The sequence below is a fragment of the Amblyomma mixtum genome, chromosome 1 (genome assembly GCF_055824585.1).
Source record: "Amblyomma mixtum isolate Tamu chromosome 1, ASM5582458v1, whole genome shotgun sequence".
Taxonomy (NCBI): Eukaryota; Metazoa; Arthropoda; class Arachnida; order Ixodida; family Ixodidae; genus Amblyomma; species Amblyomma mixtum.
Genome location: NC_143012.1, coordinates 28,011,988 through 28,036,006, shown reverse-complemented (window position 1 = coordinate 28,036,006; position 24,019 = coordinate 28,011,988). Strand labels below are relative to the sequence as shown.

The 24,019-nt window shown below is 46.5% G+C and overlaps 3 protein-coding genes across 5 annotated transcripts in view; 1 reads left to right on the top strand and 2 right to left on the bottom strand.

Moving 5' to 3' along the window:
- Positions 1-66: 66 nt before the first annotated feature.
- Positions 67-5,989, top strand: mRpL28 (mitochondrial ribosomal protein L28). The gene is made up of 6 exons (XM_089546781.1): positions 67-291; positions 1,293-1,545; positions 3,059-3,202; positions 4,664-4,796; positions 5,704-5,740; positions 5,838-5,989. The coding sequence occupies exons 1-6, from the start codon at positions 143-145 to the stop codon at positions 5,926-5,928; spliced, it is 807 nt and encodes a 268-aa protein (XP_089402907.1). The 5' UTR covers positions 67-142; the 3' UTR covers positions 5,929-5,989.
- A 508-nt stretch (positions 5,990-6,497) lies between these two features.
- LOC149365849 (kelch-like ECH-associated protein 1) overlaps positions 6,498-24,019 on the bottom strand; it is a 52,091-nt gene continuing 34,569 nt past the window's right edge. For all 3 annotated transcript variants that reach the window (XM_089546730.1, XM_089546737.1, XM_089546724.1), the window contains 3 exons: positions 20,570-20,775; positions 9,386-9,562; positions 6,498-6,777 (listed from right to left, as the gene is read on the bottom strand). In XM_089546730.1, the coding sequence (XP_089402856.1) occupies positions 6,626-6,777; positions 9,386-9,562; positions 20,570-20,775 (535 nt within the window). In that variant the 3' untranslated portion in view covers positions 6,498-6,625. The remainder of the gene's footprint in view (positions 6,778-9,385; positions 9,563-20,569; positions 20,776-24,019) is intronic.
- On the bottom strand, positions 10,836-19,292 carry LOC149365850 (uncharacterized). Its single transcript, XM_089546748.1, has one exon. The coding sequence runs from the start codon at positions 13,557-13,559 to the stop codon at positions 11,832-11,834; it is 1,728 nt and encodes a 575-aa protein (XP_089402874.1). The 5' UTR covers positions 13,560-19,292; the 3' UTR covers positions 10,836-11,831.

Sequence of the window (24,019 nt, the reverse complement as noted above, 5' to 3'; positions counted from 1 at the left end):
CTTTTTGAACACGAACTTACGAACAGCGAGTTTCACAATGACGAAACCACAACCATGATCATCTTTTGCGCTTTGTTTACTTTGTTCGCTTCGCAGCACATGGCGGCTGTGTGACCGTGAAATCGCGCACTACCAAGGCACGATGTCCTCAACTAAGAAGTTCGTACCCATATTCGAACGGTTTCCGGCCCACTACCGCCGATTCCTGGAGGACATGAAGAGGAAACCAGCGCCCGTTCACTACAAACCTCCTCCCGAAAAATATGTGTGGAACCCAAGACTGAAACGAGTGTGAGTGCGGAGGCCGATGTCCTTACGTGATCTCTCTCGATATTACGCGTGGTTGCAGTGTACGGCGCAGGCTTAACCACCTGGTTGTGTTTTAAGCTATATAAGCAACAAGTATACATTGCGTGTGGTGCTGGATGGCTTGACAGCGAGAGCAGCTCGCTGCAAGTCGGGTTTAATGTCCCGAACCAGCACCTGGGCCACCGCGGCCAGGATTTTTATTTTTCATTTTTATTTTTCACTTAGTCATAGGAGAGGTAATGCATAACAATACAGACATACAAGCAATAGTACAAGAAAACAATTTCCAAAAAACATTAAAAACAGACATCTGCTTCACTCTGAAGATGACTTTGCAACGCGTCCATAAAAGCTTCCGATCCAAAAACACCGGTGGGGAGATAAATTCCAATCTGAAACTGTGCGCGGGTTCTCAAGGTTAATCCCGGAGGTTAATCTGCGTCGTTTCTCATGGCCGATATCCCTAGCGAAAATTTCAATATCCGGACTAATAGCCTGTTTGGTCATAGACTACTAACAGGCGGCTAGACTAATAAATGCGTCGAATAGAAACTTTGATGGGATATTAGATTCTTGGACAATGGGAGGTAGCATTTGCAAGGCTGGCGAGATCTCCACTTGAAGCACTTGTGAACTAACATTCATGGGGAACACTGCAAGATCATAAGCACTGCAAAAGAGTACTTTGCCGAGCTAGACGGTAGCTGTTCATCATAAGGACATGTTAACTTTGTGACCTTAGACCGCCATACTACTTAAACCAACTACAACGCTCGCTTCCTTGAATACTTGATTGTTCTTTAAATGTAGTACGAAACCTGTTGCCGGATGAGTCTTGGCAAGAAGCTGTGGGAATTAGTGTAGATTAAAGACTCGAGTGGGCAAGATTACATACAACACTCCGTTCTCCTGTCACTGCAAGTTGTTAGTACACAGTTACCAAGTGGAACAGGGCTGACCGCATGTATTGGTGCCATTTTCAGCTTCAGGACGGAGGAGCGACCTATCCCCGTGCTGTACCCAAAGGAGTGTCGAGAGGGCATCTGGGGCGGAGAGGGCATCGTGCGTGGCTACAAGCCCTGTGCCACTGGTTGCTACGTCAAGTACTTCGAACCAATCTTGCGACGAGTTGTGCTTTACAGCGAGATCCTCGACAAGTACATGCGTGTCACAGTCACCCAGAGAACACAGCTACTGATTAATGAGCATTATGGCTTCGACTTCTACATATTAAAGGTGAGAGGGGACCTTAGACGAAAGGCTGTATGCATAGCATTTTTTTAGACTGGATTCTTCGATGTCATCGAGCTAGTGAACATAGCACAACAGAGGTCGCATTGTTATTTGGATGACAGTTGCAGGCATGGAAAGACAGCGTAGACTCAAATCGCACCTGCAGCTGTTCATTCAATCAATTGCACTCGTCATATGCATATCCATTTTTCTGTGAACTTTTTAAAAACATTACAAAGGTTTGCGACATTATTGTCCTACTATGTAGGCCTAATTCTCGTCCAAATAACAACATATCCTGTGTCAGCTGTTTTTGTTTCACTGAACAGCTAATTGGCATTCATTCCTTGCTTTTTACGTTTATTTTTTCACAGGTGGAGTCATGTGTAATGCTTTTGTTAAAAAGTTAGGAATGTAGCTTACAAACCCATTTTGTCTATAGTGCTGGACAGCTCTCCCGTGGAATTTGTTTATTGGCGCCGTCACAGTGCAAGCACAGTTGAAAAGGGCAAAATTACGGAGCACACTTAGGACTACTTACGTGCTTTGAATGTGAAAGCAGAGTCTCATCGTGAGCTCTGTTGAGAGGTTTATTATAGATTCCTTCCTTTGTAATGACACACATACTTGTAGTGCGCGGTCGTAAGGCAACACATACACTATGTTCCCCTTTATTCGCCAAGAAGCAAGTTTTGAGGCCTATGGTTTGTGTACTCGCCTCACATCCTGAAAGTCCTTGGTGGAATTTTCCACACCTTCGGAAGAAATTTCATATTTTTTTGCTGTAGATGTCACTCTCTCATAGTCTACTGGTGACATCACCGTGACGATGGTGCTGATGACATAAAGTCATCGGTTTCCCTTATTTAATTTTCTGTATCTGTCTTTCTTTTTGCCTTCTTTCTTGTGCAGTTAGAGAGCACTGGCTGAGAAAGACGTACCTCAATATTTAGGCCTGTAATCATTTGTTTCATGTTCTATACAACACCAACAAAAAAATCTCACCAGACTTGGTGTCCTTGTGCAAAAAGCTGATCGTGATGGGCTCTGCCGTTCCTTTGTAAGAGCTCTGTTTCTTATGAAAGTAACTCTTTGTTGTTAGAAGTGTTCTTGTGAAAAAAATGGTTCTGATGGGACCTGCCGTTCCTTTGTAAAAGCTCTGTTTCTTGTGAAAGTAACCTCTTTGTCGTTAGGAGATGGTAATCCATCAATCTAGGCCAACTTGTGTTTAGAGTCGCTGACATTTTTTCAGTTCTAACTGTTGTTGGACACTGGACAGTTGGCATGGCATGACATTGGCTCTGGAAGGTCGTGACACTTGCTGATTGGCAAAACTGCACTGGCAGGAAAAAAATAAAGATCTGAAATGTTTTTATTCTCAGGTGTCTTCATCATTGCATTTGCTCATTGGGCTGAAGTGTTTGCATCTTGCGGTTGATGTGTCTGCACCTTCTGTGTAGTGTGCTGTGCAAGATGTCCAGGTGTCTTCAGATTCAGACTTTTTTGTTTTTTTTAGACACCGGTGCAAGACTTACATTCTCAGCTGGCACTGGACTTGAGGCGGAAGATGCTGCTTGCATTGGCAAGGAAAGATCTGTATCACAACGACGAGAAGAAGCAGAAAGAGATCTTGGAGAAGTACAAGGACTTCATTGTATCGGTGAGTAGGCTTGCCTTTTTGGATACCCTTGGTACCTGTGCAAAACACAGGCTGCAAGTGCTAGTGGCGGCTAATGTTCTAGACAACCATACCCTATTCACACTCAAGAACCAGATCTTGATAAAGAAGTTTTTGAGTTGTTTAGTAGCCTTTTTGTTTTACACACACACACACGGTCAATGTGTACTCATTGACATTGCATCGAAATTGGAAGGCTACAACAACAACACCGCAACAGCACTTGTTACTCGACCAGCAGACTGGCAAATGTACCACAAGTGATGTTAGATTCTGTGCATGGCATATAACTGCCAGCTGGATATCATTTGCCTTCAGACTGTGGAGGTGCTGATAATGTCTAAAGAATGAGTAATTCTTTTCTTTAGAGCACTTAAACTCTTAAATAATGCTGTGCTTGTAATGCGGGAGAGGATGTGCAGGCCTAGCATTTGCATCATTATTATTGGTCGTACTAACAGGGGAGCTGCTTTTCCAAGCAAGCCATGTAGCGAAGTTCCCTGGCGTCTTAGTGCGATAGTGTTAAGGAGCTTGTGTCACAGACCGGTGTCATAGCTGTCATTGGCGTTATTGACCGTGAACAAAAATTCATGGAAAAGTCTCAGAGAAGCAACCTAGGAGGCAGATGGGGCCACTAGGTCACATGACATTGCAGCGCCATTACAACCTACCCATCAATAAGCAAACTACTCACTGTGGCGGGTGGCAGTTAAATTAATGATTGGCGGCCGGGTTGCACAACCAGCACATCGCTTACCCGCTGCACCACTGCGTCAGGAGGTGCATGAGGACTCCCAGGGATCTACGAATGCAAAGTAGAGAATGACTGACTCGGTATATATGATCATAAACCCATTAAGCTATCGCATCATACCCTTAAGGCAGAGGTCAAGTGTCTTCTTTAAATTTTTGGAATACCATTTGTTGTGCTTTCATGTGAAGGGCACAGACATTTAGATTTTTTTTCATGGCTGACAGGTATCCAGAAAGCGTATCAGCGCATTGTGAGCAAATGTACATCAGTTGCTTTACAGTCATCATCATCATATAGATGGTGTGAACGTCATAATTTAGATATTTTAATGTGCCTCATTTTTTGTAACTCATTTTTTTTGTAATCACTGATTTCTGCAACGCATTTCTGTGAATAAAAAAAACTTGAAACCTTAAGTGACATTAAAAAAAGGATGAAATATCCTGCAGTAGCATTCTTTGTTGATGGGGACAGCTAAAAGAGGTGGTATCATAGCGGAATGCAAGTTTTACATCACATCCAAACTGGCTCCAGTAGATGTCCTGCACTGGAAGTTTGTGTGCTGATGAGCATACTAAAGCAATGTTCAGATTATGTTTTATGTGATTGCTGCATTAGCTGTATGATTTGTTTGCCCAATAGCATGATGTGTACAGGAGGAAGTCTAACACGCCTTTGTTTGCTTGCAGGAAGAAGAGGCAGACTGGTTTGGTCTGACTCTCTGGAAAGCTGAAGCTAAGCTCATGGACTATGAGGACGCCCTTCCCAAGCCGAAACCTCTCAAGTACCAGTTCCTCAATGATTACTTGGAAGAACTGAAGTGTGAGTCAGTTTTCTTTCTTCTGTGGTGAAGGCAGTAAATGGTAGCCCACCGTGATATGTTGTGAAACTGAAACCCATTGTAGTTCTTCCTTGGCTTGCTTTGGCTTTGGCACCCAAGTGGATCGGGGCACAGCCAAGGCAAGACAAGTGGGGGGTGGGATTGATTGGCGGAATGGCGTCAGAGAAAGAAATGGACGTGAAGGTTATTGTCAAATGTTATAACCAAGCCGTAACCTAGCTTAGCCAGTAATTTGTTTTTCATTTCCTCTATGCCATTCACCCGCTGTGCAACTGTCTCCTTTGTTAGTGTCATTTTTAAATTCTCTCCGAAGCGCAAGTCGACAGTCTAGCTACTGCCCCGCTTTAACGCTGCCCATTTTCAACTGCCAGACAGCGATTTCTTCCTTGTCTCTAATTTGCTACTTTACACCCTCTTAAAGCGAAGTTTTAAAACAAACGAGGTTGTACCTAGGCTGCCCACAGAAGAAGTTTTCCATAATGTCGCCATATTGGATTACTTGAGGTGCCCCTTCTAGGTTGTGAAAATCGCCGATAAAACCAACGGCCAATGTTTCAAAACTAAATAGCAGTCAGCCAATGCTGTTAAACTGTACCGATCACCATTTTGCTACTTGGATGCAAAAACAAACATGTCGCAGTTGTGTTTGGAGTGTTAAGAGTGCTTGGCTCTCTTGGATCTTATCACGTTGAGTAGTTGACCGCTATGGAAAATAAATGCAGCTGAAGCATTAATTGGCTGGTTGTAAGATGAATCAATAAGTCATGCTGATCTATTAGGAAGAACAGCATCTGTTACACCAGTGTACTGCAGTTGTTTTCAAAGTTGCTCGGAGCTTTTAAAGAAAATGTGATTGCTGCAATTTTTACCTTTTTACTTTTTTAACAGTAAAAGAAGAAGCGAAGCAGCAGGAAGAAGCAACTACGTAAGTCTACTTTTCTGGTTTTTTTTTTTTCATTTTCTTTAACAGGATTTGTTGTTGTGAGTGGGTTCAATAAGTCTTCATTGTGTTTGTCTTGCAGCGAGCAATCACAAAGTTGGGCCTCAAGGCTGAATCCGTTTAGGCGGTCATCACCATCATCAGACTCCAGCGGCTCTCAACCATCCTCTTAGCTGCAATACTAACCCGAGTAGCGTGACCAGTGATAGTTAATAAAATTTCATTTTGTTGGCACCAGAGTATAACTAATTCTTCTCACTAGCACTACCAAGTTCGGCATCGTTGCACTGCTAGTGAATAGTTGTTCTCAATAACCTACTGAACTCAATTATTGTTGGTTATGGGCACGTTGCTTAACAGGATGACATAATACTTGCTGTTTTAGCGCGCTAATTAAATAAAAATAAAAATGCATGATGCTTGGTTACATTCAGATATGGATCTACCAATTACCCTACAATTTAATCAGCTGCGTGGGCATACTAAATTCTGTATGACCTGAGAACAAACCTGTCAAGCGTGTGGATTCGGCAGAAGTAATTGTGCCCAAAGGCTACACACCATACGGGAGCTTTTATCAATCTGTCACTGCGGCGTCCACCATCCCCAGTTGCTCTGTTTAGTAGAAATGGCACAGGTGGAGTTAGCATCTGAAAAGGATGGAAACAGTGGTAGAGCAATTGCGCCGTGCTAGTCCTCTGATGTTCGTAACTTGCTCCAAGGAAGTGAAAGGTCGCTGCGATTGGTAAAAAGCAATAAAAATAGGCCTTTTTAATTTTACAAAGTGTCCAACATGTTTCGAGCTCAGCAGCTTAGCCACTGGTGCTGTTCACTGGTTTCGGGAAGAGAACACTAGAGGTTGGCCCGGGGTCACAAGACCTTATGGAGGACGCATGGGGCAGGGAAAGAGCATGATGCCTGGCCGCTCTTGCAAGAAGGCATGGGAGGACCCGTAGTCCATGTGTCTGCGGAGGGGTCGTAGACTTCCACGGTGGACAGGTACTCCTGACCGTCGTAGCCCCCTGCAACAATCGGTCCAACGTCACCGTTGTACCACATGAGTCGGCGAGTCTCACCAGGTAATCGTTTGAAATACTAGTTACAGTAAAAAGAAGTCAAAGGCTGCTGTTTTCAAGAGTAAGAGGCTCCCACCAATGCCTCCTATAAAAGCTGGAAGGAATTGGGATATCAGGTCCCTGCATACTCGCCATGGTCAAAAAGCCGCCTGCCCTGATAGCCATGTAAAGGTCTACAGGAGGAATTCCCAGGGTAAGGAAGTCGTAAGCTGGCGCAAATATTTTGTTCTTTTGAAATATAAAACTGCTCTACTCTGGAAGAAGTGCAGATTTCTTATGCAATAGATGCAACTCAAATTTTGTGTTGCTGCCAGCAATCATGTCATGCTTGGTGTGGGCCACTTGTCTCTGGTTTAGTTTGCTCTTTCGTTTTTTTGTTTCTGCAATTTTTATGCGCTAAACAACCAAACCGACCAATTTTTTGGCCTACACAGCAGATTATACATGTGCAGTGGCTTATTTCCTTCTCTTGTGCCGTGCATGTGGGCTTCTGTGGGCGTACACCCTCTATTACACCCTCTACGGCGTACACCCTCTATGGAATTAAACCGAGAAAAATCTGTCCTTCTTCGGGTAACTAACAAGAAATCTCCGGCTCAGTTTTTGTACAAAATCAACGAATATCCATTAGTTCAGGTCAACGAGTGTAAATACTTATGTGTTACGATAACTAACAACTTGAACTGGACCAGCCACATTAATAAAATCTGTACATCAGCCCTTAGGAAACTAGGGTTTCTTCGTTTCAAATTAAGGTCGGCCCCTTCCAATGTTAAGCTGCTTGCATACAATACCCTTATCAGACCTCAACTGGAATATGGCTGTACAGTATGGGACCCTCACTTGAAAAAAGACGTAAATAAACTAGAAATGGTACAGAGAAAGGCAGTTCATTTCATATTCAATTCATACCACAGATTAGATTCTCCGTCGTCTCTAATGAGTGCTAACAACATTTTGACCTTAGAAAGCAGAAGAAAGATTTCCAGGCTGCGGTTTCTGTATCGGCTCTGCAATCACCAACTTGGTATCAACGCGCAATTGTTCATTCATCCACGTGAGGGTCGTCAAACTCGGCACACCCATCTTTACAACCTGGAACCAATCTTTGCGCGTACTAACAGGTTTAAGAACTCATTTTTTCCGCGCACTGTCTCACAATGGAATGCACTCCCAATAGAAGTTTTTTCTGCGCATGATGTAAATGTTTTCGAAGAACGAGTACGAAAAACTCTGGGTTGATGTTACTCTTCGCTTTTTGCTGATTCATTTCTTTTTCTTTCTTTTTCTGTGTTTGCACTGCATGCTGGGCATTTGATTGCTTTGACTGCTTTGACCTGTTGATTACTTATGATTGCTTGTGTTTTTTTTTTGTGTGTGTGATTGCTTGCTAAGGGTGGCGCTGAATTGCGTTTACTTATGACCTGTATTGCCCTCCTGCTTGGTCTTCAATGACTGCAGTATGTTTTAAATAAATAAATAAATAAATAAATAAATATTGTGTTGACCTTCTGAGACTGCTGTTTTTCGGGCCTTGGTATGTGAGGGCCAGCGGTCAAATGAAGCCCAAATGATCTAGACATCATGTCCACTATCTTTATTGTTCAAGCCACAACCTTGTTTTATGAGTTTTCGAGATTCCTCAGGATATTAATCCTGCTTATAATCCTGTGTTAATAAATTACAGTTAATAAATAACAGTTTAATAAATAAATACATTAACATTAAGGGGGACGAGGGTCTTAAAACTGACCTTTTTATTTGTGGCTAGAACCTCATGAAATTTTGCACACAGATATGTTTCTCTCTTCTGATTTCAAAAATGTAGTCATAATTGAGCTGGTGGTCTTAGATCAGTAGTTATCTTGAATTCTAGAGTGTAATTTGGTAACTTCTTAGGCAGCTTTAATGAAATTTCTCATTGCATTTTGTTGCATTTAATTACATGAATTGATAGACAGCAAATTCCCATACCTGATGACATTCTTACTTTTTTTGTTTAGGCCATGTATAAATAGCAGTTTACAATTAGCTTTACGTGTTGCAGTGTCAAATACTGTGACCTTTTACTCTCGACGTAGTATGTCAGAATGACATGCCTTTAGAGAAAAATGAAGAATGTCATCAGGTATGGGAACTCTCTGGCTATCAATTCATATAAATAAAAGCAACAAAATGCAATGAGAAAGTTCATTAAAGCTGCGTAAGAAATTACCTAATTACATTCTAGACTTTGTAAGATTAAGACCACCAGCTCGATTATGATTACATATTTGGAATCAGAAGAGAAAAATGCATCTGTGTACAAAATTTCATGAGATTCTAGCCATAAATAAAAAGTTCGTTTTAAGACCCTCGTCCCCCCTTAAATCTGCCACACAATTTGGCACGAGATGGCTCAAGCAGCCGACGTGCCATAAAACATGAAATGTCGTCATCTCTTGTTTTAACTTTTAGCGCTTACTCCTTTGTGCTAGCAAAGCTTGTAGTTCTAGGTTTGGCACTGCCCTCGACTTCGCAGACTGACAAGGCATCAAAGGTCTCCATCACTCACCTAATGCGTAGATCTTTCCATCCAAAACTGCTGCACTGAGAGCACTTCGGCGTGTGTTGAGGGGTGCCACCATCTCCCAGACGTCGCGGTCCGTGTCGTAACGCTCGACTGAACTGACTTGGCCCCGCCCGTCGTAGCCACCGATGACATAAATGTGCTTGCCAAAGGCAACAGTTCCTGTGCATGAGAGCGTAGAAAACTGCAAATTACTTCGCTTTTCTTGCAATTCGAGGTAGCCTGAGCATTTCTCCAAGCCAACAAAAAGCTCACTGGAGGTGGGAAAAAGTACAGTCGTCCACACACCTGTTGAGCTCTCGAGTGGCGCACTCTGTTGTGTACTTATGGCCATCGCCGATGCCTGGCAAGCCCGACAGATTTTAAAGACATGAGGAGTTAAACACAATGCATTGAAATGTGTATGCATGATAAGGTCTTGTTTCGAGCCCTAGGCCATTCGTGAAACATGCAAGTGTACTCCCTTTTATGCCGTTCAAGCGTTCTAGGCAGGTGTGTAGACGACTGTACATCCCAGAATAGTAATATTCTTTGAATTTCTTTCTACCTGTATTTTCATTCGTTTAAACACTCCCTCTCTGTCATACTGCAGTGCTGAGAGAACAGAAATAAATAAATAGGCTCTATAATGCAAATGCAGGTGTTCAGTTTCAATTACGTAGCCTTTTGAAGACTCCATGCTGCTGAGGCGACCAAATTGTTAACTCGAGGCTCGAAAAGGAGGTGTTGGTTGTAATACGCTTGTAGCTTTTTATTTTCATCGCCTTGGTTGTTTTATCTACCTCAAGTGTTGGGAAATTGCACGGAAACCTGTAGAGCGGCAGGCCTGTCAACTCCAAATGCACATCGTAGATGTACAGTTGTGGACAGTTAAAGTTGGTTTGGCTGACTCCAGAGGAATAAATTTTTCCTTGCAAACTCGTATCCCATAATCCATGCTCTACTGGCAGCCTTAATTGGCAGACAACACAGTTTCAAGATTTCAGAATAAAGCCGTTGACAGTGGTTTGATGTGTGAGTAAAGAGCGCTACACCATGTTCATAGACGCATACTGAATGCTACAAAAACTTTTGTATCTCAAAGCTGTCTCGGATGAAAAAAGACTCCGTAATGAACTATTTAGGGTTGAGTTTGGCTATCCGAAGGTAGTTCGCATGCATTCTCAAAGTAAGTAAATGGTGGACAAAAAGTGTTGCATTTCGCCTTGATCTAGCTACAGCTGCCTCTTATTGAGTACATTGACCCTCTGCACTGAGCAACTCTGTGGCCACTGAGAATGTGTTTTGCCATGCACTAAAGCACTCCAAGTAAGAAACGAGTCCACCACAGTGGTGGACTCGTGGTTTAGCATCCGCCTCGCATGTGGGTGGTGTGGGGTGCGTTCCCAGTGCCGTCGGGTACCCACCGGTACAAGCCAGTACACCGGTCGGGTACAAGCCTCCCCTGACCTGGTGCTTGGCTTAATCAGGGTGAAATGGTTAGGAAACGGGTCTTCGACCCTACCTTGAGCAAACAAATATACCGTGTGCCATGGCGCTCTTTGGCCGCAGATGCCATTGCGGCATAAAGACTCACTATCATCACAGAGTGAATTTGGTTGCAAGAAACTGGCAGTGATCTACATCTATGCTCTGCGATGTCAGTGCAAATCGGAGAAGCTCAGGCAGTCTAAATTGACCCGAAACCAACCATTATGGAGCCTTTTCCACCCCCATCTTTCGCTCCCTCCTTGGCATGGTTGGGGTGTCCACCAAGGGACAGTTACTGCACCTTTCCTCGTCATAATCAATTATTTCTTATTTATATCCAGCTTTGGTGTGCATACATGCTAAGTGCTGGAAGCAAGGCAGGAAATGCCATTGTTAAACAACAACACTGCAAAAAGTAAACTCGGGTGGTGACAGTTTGCCCACGAAGCATCACATTTTTTGTGAACACACATGTTCACGTTTCAGTGTGATTAATATATGCTTGCCACCAGGCAATACTGTCACCACTCAGTGACAGCAGAAGCAAATTGGAAGTTTAATGAAGTTTATTAGCCATACATATGAACACAAACATTTGGGTATAATTTCTAATGCTAAACTTGGATGTATTGCTTGGCAGCCTAGTAAAGTAGTATGCAACAAAAACAAAACGAATGTGTGAAAATTACATTTCCCACCGTGCATAAACAGTAAGTGAACAAACTAGTGCTCCAACCGACTTGGCTGGAGCTCGAAACTAAAATAATTTTTAATCTGTTGAAACGAAACAGGTGGGTGAAAATAAACTTTTCCACCTGCTCATGAACAGTAGGTGAACTAGTTATACTCCAACAGACTTTGCTCAAGCTGACAGTAGCAACAATAAAAATGCAATTTGCAGGCCATGGAGTCAAATTGCCGTTGTCAGTAGTTGTTGGGCTCTTTGGCAATGAAGATATGATCAGAAGGTAAATCTTGGGGTACCACCGCCTACGCCATCTATGTTGAAGAAGAAGCTGGTTCCGCCAGTATCATCATCATCGCCGAACAAGTTGTAGGCAGTGTCGACGGAACCGGTTGGTTCAGAGCCATTATTGGAAGCCCCCGAGAGCGCCGAATTTCCTCCGCCTTCCAAAACTTCTGAGGGCCCTGTTGCTTCTTCCCTCTCGAGAAACTGTATGGCTGGACTGTTCCCTGCAGACGACGAAGCCGGGAGCTGCGAAGGCAGGCTCTCCGTGTCCTGAGAAATAGCACGAAAGCTGATATTCTCCATTGCCGGCATATTACTGGGGCGCTGTTCAAGTCGATCTGTGCCAGGGGGCTTCACTCTGGATGGACGTTGCTGGTGATCCCCAGCCATGGAAGGGCTAGGGAAAGAGCCTTCACCACGATGCGCTGCTGTGGACACTGGCTGTCCAAAAGGCAAGGTAGCTCTAACTGCAGTGTGTGAGTAAGTGGCTGTAGTTTGCGTCGATGTACGAGGGACGCGCTGGTAGTCAGGCGCCGAGACCATTCTAGCCATCGGCGAAAGCTCTGCTCGTTCACCAGGGCGATTCTGATGATGCAGACGTGGCACCTTGGGTACTGGAGAAAGCTCAATTCGAGGCATTTTTCTTGGCACACCTGGAGGGGTGTGACTGCCAGCACTGGTGCGAGGTGGGGCTGACTCTCTCTCTCGAGCTTGAAGTGAAGAAGATGTGTTTAGTAGTGCACCTAGATCCCCCAGGCATGCTAAAGGTGCTGGCTGAGTACTGCACGTTACAGGTCTCACTGGACGTACAGCACTTCTTGCTGCTTTCGGTCTGGGCAGTGGGATCAGGCCTGGAGGTGGCATCAGGCCGGGTGCAAAGTTTTTGCTTTGCGTTGCAGGCCTGATGCTCAAGTTTTGCTGCGCAGTGTTTGACGAAATGGATGATGCAAAGTGTAATGAAGTTTGTCTGTCCAGAGGCACTAGGCTGGGCGTACTCGGAGTAGAAGGGGGGGTGGGAACAAGCGCCGAAGACATCACCGTGTTTGGGGCTTCTGCTTGAGCACATGGTCTGTCCTGCAGCTGTCTCTTCTGTGACTCCAAATTTTTTATGTCGTTTGTCAATTTTTCAACCTCCTTTCCTTGTTTTGCATTGTCACGACCAAGTTTGGCAAGCTCAACGAGTGCATTACGGTCATCCTTACTTAATCTTGCAGCGTTGTAGACCTTTTCTAATTCCGCGTCAATGGCTTTCACGTCCTCTTTCTTCGTGTCACGCTCTTTCGTTAGCTGCGCGAGTTCTCTTTCCAAACGCAGTATGCCGTGATGGGATTTCAGTTTGAACGCCAGCCTTCTCATTTGCCGGTCAGATGTGTTTAAATCCCTCTCATTACGTTTCCACTGCTCAACGGATGACGTTTTTTGTTCCACTCGAAGCCGCGCCTCCATGGCGCGTTCTTCTTTTTCCAGTTCCTTAATTTTCTGCTCCAGTGCGATGAGGCATTTTTCTTCAGCTCTTACATTTTCGCCCATGGCTTGCAAAGCTTCCTCTTTTCTGTCAACGAGTTCTCGGTAGGTCGCGACTTCAGCATTAACTTTTTCATAGCGCTCTTGAAGCATTGCTTGTCTGACATCCTCGGCACGAGCCTCCTCTTGAGCCGCCGCCTCTTCAGCGATCGCACTGTATAGCGCCCGCGTAGCCGCATCTCCACCTGTGGCCATAGTTCTTGGGTGCACAAATTCTCACACACTTAACCAAACAGCAAACTGGTCCTTTCTGGCAGCAGTACGACAGTACCACAAAACGACAAGACCGTCAAGCGCACTCCAACTCGAAATATTCGTCTGTTAGCGAGGCCAGCGAGGCGGCAAGGTCGAGCAGAAGTACATTCTGCGCAATTCTTTTAATTTGCGCAGTCAATTATTCGTAGACAATTAAGTGATTTTAGAGAAAAAATATTTTAACAAAGCTAACGGGACTGCGAAGCGAAATGTGCGAATACGAAAACGAAAACAATCTTCCATAGCTGCTGAAGCCTCTGCATTCGAGGCTATGGAGGCAGCGCGCGCGCGCGGAGGCGCGGATTGGCAGAAGACAGTTTGTGCCGTCAATGAGTCGAGAATTTGTTTGGAGTGTGGACTGCTGCGGAGATTTCGACGTAACGGCGGTAACAAGACGTAAGTGGTGTCCGCGAGGAAATGCCGGCGACAAAGCTTTGTTATAGCCAGCGTCCGCGCGGAAATACTAGGCAATGGGAAGCTGTCCGGCACGTATGCGCCTCGGGAGCGAGTGTTGCAGTCGCTGCGGCAGCACAGAACGTTGTCGGTCCAAGAACCTTGGTCGGTTTTCGTAGTAAGGACCAACGTTACTAGAACAAATGAGTAGGTTCTAGTAACGTTGGTAAGGACATTGTTGACGGTGTATTTTATTAAGGCGCGCTTAAGATCGTGCAGTCAAAAGCCGCGCCTTTCCGGCGATTGATTGCTGGCTGGCAATAGGCGGACCGTACAAGCGGGTCTTTTTTGAATACCCATTTGGTCTTCAGAGACCAAAAGCCTCGACCTTTGAGATGAAATGAGTTGGATACGGTGTGGCTGGGAGAACGTCACGTTGTACGAAAGTTTAAATGAAATTGTCTTGAAGGACAAAGTAAGGCAAGAGTCAAGCGAATTCGTAGGACAAGTTACCAAGATGAAAATTTCGCAAGTGGGGCCACATTGCAGGTTTCAAATAGAACCATGCAATTTTCAGATGGTTCCAATTGTGCCTTTATTCAACTTACGTAATACTAAGGTGCAAAAGGCGAAAGGAAAACCGATTTGTGAGGATTACATGATGGTGCTGAGCCTGGTGCCAACATTTTCGCAGGAGAATTAAAACTGAAAACTGCATATGAGACCTACTTATGAGACTCATACTGGGGTCAGTGGCACTTGCCTCTTGAGTGCAGTTATTTCATACAATTTCTTCTGCAGTGATTGAGCAAATGATCATTACAATTAAGTAGGCTATGCTACTGACAGCTCTTATTTTAAGAATCATATTGTAGTTCTGCCTTGTTTGTTGAATTTGCAAATGTTCACATGGAACGTGGTTCCACTTGGTGCCCAGCTGAGCCCACTTTGCAAACCACTTGAAAGCAAGTGGGACCGTTTGTAAAAACCACTTGGTTTCAAATGGTGCCGCTTGAAAGATAGTGGGACCAAGGCAGTGTTTAGGCAATAGTCAAGCTAATTTGCAGCCTAGTGCTTTCTCACGTCATACTCAGTGGCCACTGTAATTCGGCGTAGTCGTGAATAAAACAGTAGTAAAAATTGGAGAGCACGAGGAACTTACACGCAGCCTTTGAATGAAAACGGGTCGTGAAAACTCTATTCTCCTTCACCTTTGATGGAAGGAGGCGAATATACGAGCGCCAGGAGACTAAATGATCAGGTCCCGTGTGCTCATCGAGGCGTTGAAAGAATGCTTAAGTTGTCCACCTGCACCTCCATCGAGGACGAACCACTAAGCATGTCGGAGAAATTAGATGTTAGTTTGCCTAGAGATGCGCAGACTGAAAGGCGAATACTCCGAAGTCCAAACAGGCGTACGACCGCTGCTCTACGAATGTCCTACGGCTCAAATTAAATGAAGCAACCCGACTATTTATATTTAAAAAAAAATAATTTACGTGGTCGCGCAATGTGTTTGATAGCGAGAGCTATCAGTATCGTCGTTTAATCAATGAAAAGAATTTGGTCTTACTCGTCGTCAGAGTAGGTGTAGACATGAATGCATTGCAGAAAAGCGTGGTGCATTGTAGGGTGGCAGCCGCACACTGGTATTAATACAGGTATTGGCCTGGTCTTTTGGCTGCTGGATATGCTGTCAAGGCTATAATCAGCAAAGTCACGAACACTCACTCAGACTCGCTCAAAAAAGTTTGGTCAACCTGTACGGGCTCACTCGAACTCATGACCTCAAACTCATGTAAGCTTGCAACTCACTTGAGCTCACTCAGACTCAAGACTAATCCAGAGGGAACGCTCATTACGACTCACAACTCATTTGGACTGACTAATTTCTAGTGAGTGAGCGAGTGACAAGCTTATCCCAAAAGGCTAGGGGGCAGCGGGGGAGGGAGAGGGTTCCAATGCTGGGTTGGCCTCCACCACCCTCAGAGCCCAATCCAGGGTATTGTCCTGGAGGTCAGGCACTGGGCTGTGCTGTGCAAGGCAGCTTCCCACTGCTCCTTTAGATGAATACCGAGGAATTTTTGTAGGGAGTGACGAACACAGCCCCACATGATGTGGTCGAGGTTGACTCTGGCCAGGCAGAAATTACAAGCTGATGAGTAATAGATAGCTGTGTGGGTGAGGTGGCAGAAGGCAGGAGGTGGACAAGTCCGAGTCTGAAGCAGATGCCACAGAACCTGGCAATACGTAGAGGTTTTGCGCTGTGCAGGGGCGTATACAAGATGACTAAGCAGTAATGGTGACATATGTCATGAAAGATGAGGAGGCGGTCCCGTGCAGTAAGCGGAACCACGTGGCTGAAGGCAGACTTCACGGCCGGCGCCTGGACAGCGAAACCTCGGGCACAGGCATGAGCCGCCACCTTGTTACCAGCTAGGCCTGCGTGTGCAGAGCTGCGAAGAAGAGGGATAGAGTGGGTTGGAGTGTTTTAGGAGGAGGGACTGGGCTGGACGGTGGTCGTGGTATAAACTTTATCAGCCATTAAAATTACAGGTGAGGGAGAGCCCCCTTCAATGCCTGGGGTCCCTCCCTTACAAATGGTATGCCAGCTCATGGAGGGCCAGCCTGTTATTGGAACTGGTGGTAGTGAGTCTTCGGTCTTGTAGCGCTGAGCTTGACATCAGCTGTTCCCAGTGAGTGTCACCTCTTGAGGGGGGAAAATGGAACACGTGAAAATGGAACACGTGAAAATGGAACACGTGAAAATGGAACACGTGAAAATGGAACACGTGAAAATGGAACACGTGAAAATGGAACACGTGAAAATGGAACACGTGAAAATGGAACACGTGAAAATGGAACACGTGTAAATGGAACACGTGTAAATGGAACACGTGAGCAGTACATGCAGGAAATCACCTGGTTTGCCGCATAATCGGCAGGTTGGTTGGGGAAATGTTCGTACATGTGCGAATTGAAAGGGCATATGAGAGGCCAGAGGAATACTCGGCCGCATCGACATAGAGCAAGTCCTTGATATTGGAAATGAGTTCTTGGGCAAAAAGGGGATGTGTAGGTGTTGATGAATATGGTAGGGGATAGTGTGGTTGGATAAAGTAACCGAGGTAAAGTCGATGGCTAGGGAGTGAAGTATATGCCGACCAGTGGTGGTAGAAGCAAGACCGGCGTACTGATGTGAGATGAGCCTCTACCATCTCGGGGCGGGTGTTGAGGATTCTGGTAAGAAGAAGGTGTTCGGTGAATGCATGGAGGGAATACCAAAAGCATATTTATGGACACGACAGAAGAACGTCCACGGCGTCGATCTCCACACAGGAAAAGTGAAGGTACGGTAGCGAGTACGTAAGTCTGCTAAGGACAAAGGCCTTGGCAGCACAAAGTTCCGATTCATGGAGGCCTCCCTGCTTGCTGGATATACGCCTATGCGGCCGAGGGTATTGTGTACTTTTGAGTACTTTTTCGGACTGAAACGCGGTAAAAATTTGCAAAATAGGCCTTAAAGCTAATGCTTGAGCCGCGTGTCATACCTGTACCTAGCATTTAACGCAGTACTATAACTTAGTTCGTAAATATAAATCCTGAAGCAAGTTGTCGCCATTGCAAATTGTCGAAGTGTCGCGAAGCTGTGTTCATAACTTTTTGTCAGGAAAGCCACCAACATTGTGCCAATGTTGAAAAATGTTGAAGTTGATTTGATTCGATTCGATGGTTACCTTTGATGAAAAACTGAAACCATAAAAACCAAAAGACTTTGCAAGGATGCAGAGCTTAAAGGGGCTGCGAAACACTGCTGGGGGGATACCGGCTATACTTCAGGTGGATTCTTTACATCACACAGATGCTGACTTAAAAAGAATTACAGGAATCGATGCACAGGAACGGGAGTTATTCAATGAAGAAATTTCAAAATACAAGCAAACAAAACGCTGCCCTCAACTCGATTTTGGCGGGGCTTCCCACTCCTATTTCGCTCTCCCGATGACGGCACCTGATGCAACCAATCAAAACAGCCTGCCAGAGCACGTCGCGGAAGTTTGCACTCCACGGTTGCCTGCTCTCTGTAACTCGTTCTTGCTGAGACTGGCCGCGTCGTTTCCATGCCAGAGCCCCTGGTGGTGTATTTTTATTTTACTTGCTTTGCAGGGCTTTTACCTAAGACAAAAAGTTTTGTTGATCTAATATAAAACGCAGACAGGTGACAAAATGTTTCTGTATTTATTCACACAATTTGCAGTATATTTACTGTTTGTACAATCATCAAGCTCGCGCCAGGTGATGTCATATCCGCTGCTGAAACCCGCCACTGTGTGGGGACACCATCAGAGCCATGAATTTGTTTTTGGGGGGACATTAAAATATTAAAAAACGGAATATACGCGGTAGTACCGACGCTAATAGCACCATTGTAACTTAATGTATGCGATCAACAGGCAAAACAGTCAACTAAGATTGTGTTTCTGGGCCCCTTTAAGGGTTGTGATAAGTGCTTAACTACGCAGCTAAGAAACAAACCACTGTTTCCTGGTTACTTTTAGCAAAGACGGTACACAACCAATACTGCTAACAATGATTTCTTTCATCACATCTTATGACTATCACATCTTATGACTGCCAGTCACTTTCTACAATAACGCCTCCATTTAAGAAAAAAGATACGAAGAGCACTAAGACTGCTTATATGCTTTTAATGCGAAAGCATTGTTTCTTTTCGTTTTTCTTTTTTTTTACCTTCCTTTCTAATCACAAACGTACTTATTAGCGTGACAGTCGTAAGGCGACACATGCTTGTTTGCCAAAAAGCAGGACGGTTTTGTGTTCAATGGGTTGCATGCTCGCCTCGCAGTCTGCAAGTCCTGGATTCAATTTCCCGCACCTTTGGAAGAAATTTTATTTTTCTTTGATACCTTAGTGACGTCATCTGGCGTTTTTGGGACCACTGCATGCTGCTGGTCAACTTTGATGCTGGGCATCATTATCGATGAGGCATACAACGCTTTCCCTTGGTTTCAGTTAGGGCCGGTTTCTTGCGTGCGGGAGGTTCGGGGTTCGATTCCCAGTGTCGCTGGGTGCCCACAGGTGATACAATGGGTACAAGCTTTCCACAGCCTGGTGCTCGGCTTCTTTAGGTTGAAGTGCTTGGGAAATTGTTCATGGACAGAAGAAAAAAAAAACCTTGTGCCATGACGCTCTTTGGCCACGGATGCCCTTGCACCATAAAAATCCTCCTCGCGACCCTGGCGAAAATCTTTCCCAGCCCAAAGGTTTATGGAACAATTTCCAGATGGTTCCAGTTGGAACTAACTGGGTTCCAGTTGGTACCAACTGGAACCAACTGGAAATTGTTCTATGAACCAGTTGAGCTGGGAAAGATTTTCTAGAAACGGGTGGGGGAAGCCCACTGTATGACGGTGAAATTGCTTAAAGGAGTGTGGACACCTAATTATGGTGACATGTCTTATTCTCTGAAATGATGCAGAAGGCAGTATTACGCATGAATCACCATATGGTATTCGCCTATGACTGCTAAATAATTTATAATCGGATTTATCTATCACGCTGTTTCGGTCTCATAACAGCCGAACAATGGCTCATATGACCTCTAACCACACTTTGACGTCACAGTTATCGGTCGGCTGTTGAAATCTAAACAGCTCGAGAAAGAAATTTGATTATGAATTATTTAGCGGTCATAGGAGAATACCACGTGGTAATCATGTATAATAACGTCTTACCCATTGTCACAGCCTACTTATTAGCTGGCCAGCAAGGGGTGCTGTAGCGTGCCAAGATCACCTGTCACGCTATCCTCTGTCCACATATTCTCTGTCATGCTAGCATTACAGGGGATTTATCCTGGACTAACCTCAACATCATAAAAATCAGTCGATGCCATTTGCTGAAGCGTCTCCTTTGAGAGACGTCTGCCACTTCATTGAGATTTGGACGAAATCTCATCTGGTCGGGACCAATCACAAAATTGTTAGAGATCACTGTGGCATCCGCATTGGAGAAATGCGGAAGCATGACGTCACATCAAGACGTCGACATAACACGTGACCGTCGAGACACGTGACCGGAAGTCGATCACTTATCGATACCACAATTAGTTGTCTTAATCAAGTATACCATCAGATGCCCCTCTGAGTTTTCAAACTTCGCGCTTCGCTTTCAAATTTGGCGCCTGCGTTGGCTCCGCCCACACTTCCGGTGTTTTAAAATCCGGCTCCGGCCCCGCCCACTTTTCAGACATTTTTGGCTCTAATTAACTAATTAACCCACCTTAACCCCCCCCCCCCCCCGCCCGAATTCCCGTACGAGATTTTTTGATGTTCTATCCAATGGTACCATTCTTTTTCGGATAAGCCCATTCGTTCGGACGTAATCATGCGGACAAGCTCGTGCAAACATAGCCATACAATGCTTACGCACTAATAAAACTTAAAAGGACGCCGACCAAAAGGAAAAGCAACAAAAAATTAAAAACGACGTTTCGGCGCGAAACGAAGTTAAAAACTTGTTAATTCACTACTCGCCTGCTCCACTGCGAGGCACCTTGAGTGGGGCGACGATGTCCCACCGGTCCTCCTCGGGGCAGTACCGCTCGACGAGGCCGAACTTGGTGGCGCTGTCGCAGCCGCCCACGGCATAGAGCCGCCGATGCACCACCGCTGCACCCAGGCCGTAACGGGCCAGCGAAAGGCCCGCCACGCTGGTCCACTCGTCCGTTGCCGGGTCGTACCTGCGACGCAAACACAACGGCTGAGTGTTCGTGGCAAGTTTTGTGCAGCTACCCGGGTTATACAGTGTGTGTCACCTAGGACTTTCCACATTTAAACAAATGGGAGTGGTTTAGCTCAGGTACGGTATTTCCCTGGTTGTAGGCTGGCTAACTGCCAGGCTACAACCCCGGGGTTCGACGACTCGAGTTTCTCCCGTCTCCTACGCCGCACAGCCTCGCTCTCCTTGGCCTCCATGACAATGTTTTTTTTTTTTTTTTTTTTCCACCATCGCATCACCATCATCTCTCTGTCAGAGGCGAGTGGCGCCGGCAGCTGTGACGTCACTCGGCGGCTGCTCGGTCGGAGGCGAGCGGCGCACCAGCTGCGCGGCTGTGACGTCACTCGGCTCCTCGCGCATGCGCACAATTGGCGCCGAAGGCTCACAGCGATACGGCGAGTCTGCGGGTAATGTATACCTCTCGCTACAAAAACAGGCTTTTTGAGTCGGGCGCTTTTTCGGCCTAGCAGTGTCAGTGGTGTGGTACATCAATACAGCTAAGACACGCTAAGCGGCAGGCTGGTTAACTAATGTCGCGCCAAAATAAATGCAGTTCCGGGAAACTTGCAGGCAAAGCAACCTTTCCGACGGTGTTTGACGGATTCCGGATCAGGCCGGCGAACAGCTGCTCCTTTCAGCCACGCATCAGAAAGGTGAGCTTTCTTTCCGTCTTGTCAGGGTTAGCGCGCCTGAAAAGGCGTTTCATTTCTTCCACATACGCACTCACGGTCTCGTTCGGGTGTTGAATTCGTGACTGCAGCAGGACCTACGTTCTTTCGCCACGGCGCTAGTGAACGTTCCCAGTAGTTTTTTTTTTGAAGGTCGCCCAGGTCGTGAGGGTTGTTGTGCGGTCGCCCACATTTCGCTGGCTGGCCTGTCTAAACCAGCGCTGCGCGCCCGCCGTCGCTCAAAGCAGGCCCAGACTCTCGGACATGTCGCGGCTTGCAGCGTGAATCATCCGCCACGCCGGCGCCGGGCACGGACCCTTCCTCCTCCCCTCCTCTCCGTCGGTGCGAACTCCTACGGCGCTTCGCCGGCAGTCGCCTCTCGACCATTGGTCTAATTTGAATGGTGGCCAGTGCCGTGACCTGATTGGAGGATTTGAACTGCTGGCTGCCGCAACCGACACCGGCGGCTTTAAAAACGGAGCCGCGCTGAACCCGCGCAGCAGACGGGCAGCAGAAGAGCCATCACGCCGGAGCTACGCTCGCCGCCGGGGCCGCCCTTCTTTGTGCTAGCCTGTGGTGCTCTTGGCCCTTGTATCATGCAAAAGCCCTTGTACATACTGTACATAAAAGTCATTTGACTCACCGTAGCCTCGACCGTTTCCTGGCTCGGACACCCAGTCCCAACAGGGTATAGGTTCGTGGCTTTCAAACCACATTCTGGTAGGGCCGTCCAATTGCGAAGCTTGGTGCTGTCGTACACGTCCAGCCAGTCTTCTACACCTTCGTGCGGCTGTCCATGGAAAGTCAGTGGCTACCGATGCTGGCTATGCATGACGGGCGTTGTCTGTACACCAGGGTCCACATTGTGAGGCATATCAGGACTGCAGGCCCAACGTTACTACGTAGTTGGTTCTAGTAACGTTGTGCAGGCCAGCACCTCCATCGATGTCACGTAGTGGTTTCCTTTCCTCAAAAAGCGTCGCGTTCAAAGGGCAAGGCATCGCGCCGAACGGGTGGTGGCGTTCCGTGGACTGCCTGGCAGCCCTACAACACGCTGTCGCGTTCCACTCCTAAAGGCGAAGCTTAAGCGCAGTTAATTAGCAGTTAATTGGTATTTAGTCATTAATTGATAATTAGTTACTAATTAATAATTTGTCATTACTTCAATTATGTGTGCCGTAATCCAGTGGTGACGTCACCAGTGTCACATACGGAAAGTGGTGCGGAAAACGCTTTCGCCGGTACAGTTTTGTTGTGTCCCCTTATTGCTTTTGTGTGTGTGCGCCCCCGCATTCTTCTCCTAACGACCACTCGCATCCTCCTCCTAACGACCACTTGCCTTTCGTCGCACGCTGTCGCCAGATGCCCCCCCATGGTGCGCCCCCCGCATCCTCCTCCTGTTTTGGGAAGCCACTCCCTCCCGTGGACGCTTCTCCGCTCCCTCCTTTCTTCGGGCGGCCAGTTCGGCTCCTGCCTCGGTCGACGCTGGTCGCACCCTCATCGGCTTTAAATAAACGAAGTCTTAGAGTACCGTGTGCGTCTTTCGCTGCATTCAACACAGCGACCGGACACGACAGTGGCGACGAGAAAGTGGATTCGACCCGCGCTACGCAACGCTATTGACAAGCCATGGCTACGCGAGGGTTTCCCAATCAGATACCAGAATTCAACGGCTCATCGTGGTCATCGTGGGTTGGACGCCTTCAGTTCTACTTTGAAGCTAACAACATCACAGACCCAGCCTTGAAGAGGGCCAACCTGCTGACGCTGTGCGGGGAGCAGACCTACGATACTGTCTGCGCCCTTATTCAGCCAAGCACACCAGCGGCAGTGTCTTACGACGACATCGTAAAAGCGCTGCAAAAGCACTACGACCCAAGGCCATCCGAGGTCTACAGCCGGGCTCGCTTCCAACGACGAGATCAACTGGGAGGAGAAACTGTGAGCGCCTACGTAGCCGCGCTCAAGAAGCTCGCTGCCGACTGCAATTTTGGAACGCTGTCGACAACAGCTACCGGGCAGGAGGGAGACGCAGCTTCTTCTGCTAACACCACCATGCTTCCCTTGGACGTGATGTTACGCGACAGATTTGTGTGCGGACTGAGTGACGAGTCACTGCAGCAGCGCCTGTTCGCTGAGAAGGACCTCACATTCAGCAAAGCTTACGACATCGCCGTTCGAGCGGAGAGCGCCGGTCACCAGCAGAGAGGGATTCGCCGGAACACCGAGCCGGTACACCAGACAAGCAACCAGGTGCGCAAGCCTTCTGTTGTTGTAAAATCGGTCAAAAAGGCACAACGCTGCTGGCGGTGTGACGACCAACACAACCCCCAGGGATGTCGATTCCAGTCAGCCACGTGTAATTTTTGCCACAAGCGAGGGCATATCGAAAGAGCATGCATTACGAAACGGAGACTTGCCAAGATAAAGTCACCTTCCCAGCCTAATCACAGCGTCAACGCCTCAGAGAATACGCCGCTATCTGATCTCCATGGAACAACATCAGCAACACCATCTGTGTTGTACGACCTGAACACC

Bases quoted from the DNA above. Each gene is read 5' to 3' on its own strand.
- mRpL28 (XM_089546781.1), top strand. From the start codon at position 143: ATGTCCTCAACTAAGAAGTTCGTACCCATATTCGAACGGTTTCCGGCC. The intron at 3,203-4,663 runs GTGAGTAGGCTT...GTTTGCTTGCAG, and splicing joins ACAAGGACTTCATTGTATCG to GAAGAAGAGGCAGACTGGTT. The intron at 4,797-5,703 runs GTGAGTCAGTTT...CTTTTTTAACAG, and splicing joins TTACTTGGAAGAACTGAAGT to TAAAAGAAGAAGCGAAGCAG.
- LOC149365850 (XM_089546748.1), bottom strand. From the start codon at position 13,559: ATGGCCACAGGTGGAGATGCGGCTACGCGGGCGCTATACAGTGCGATC.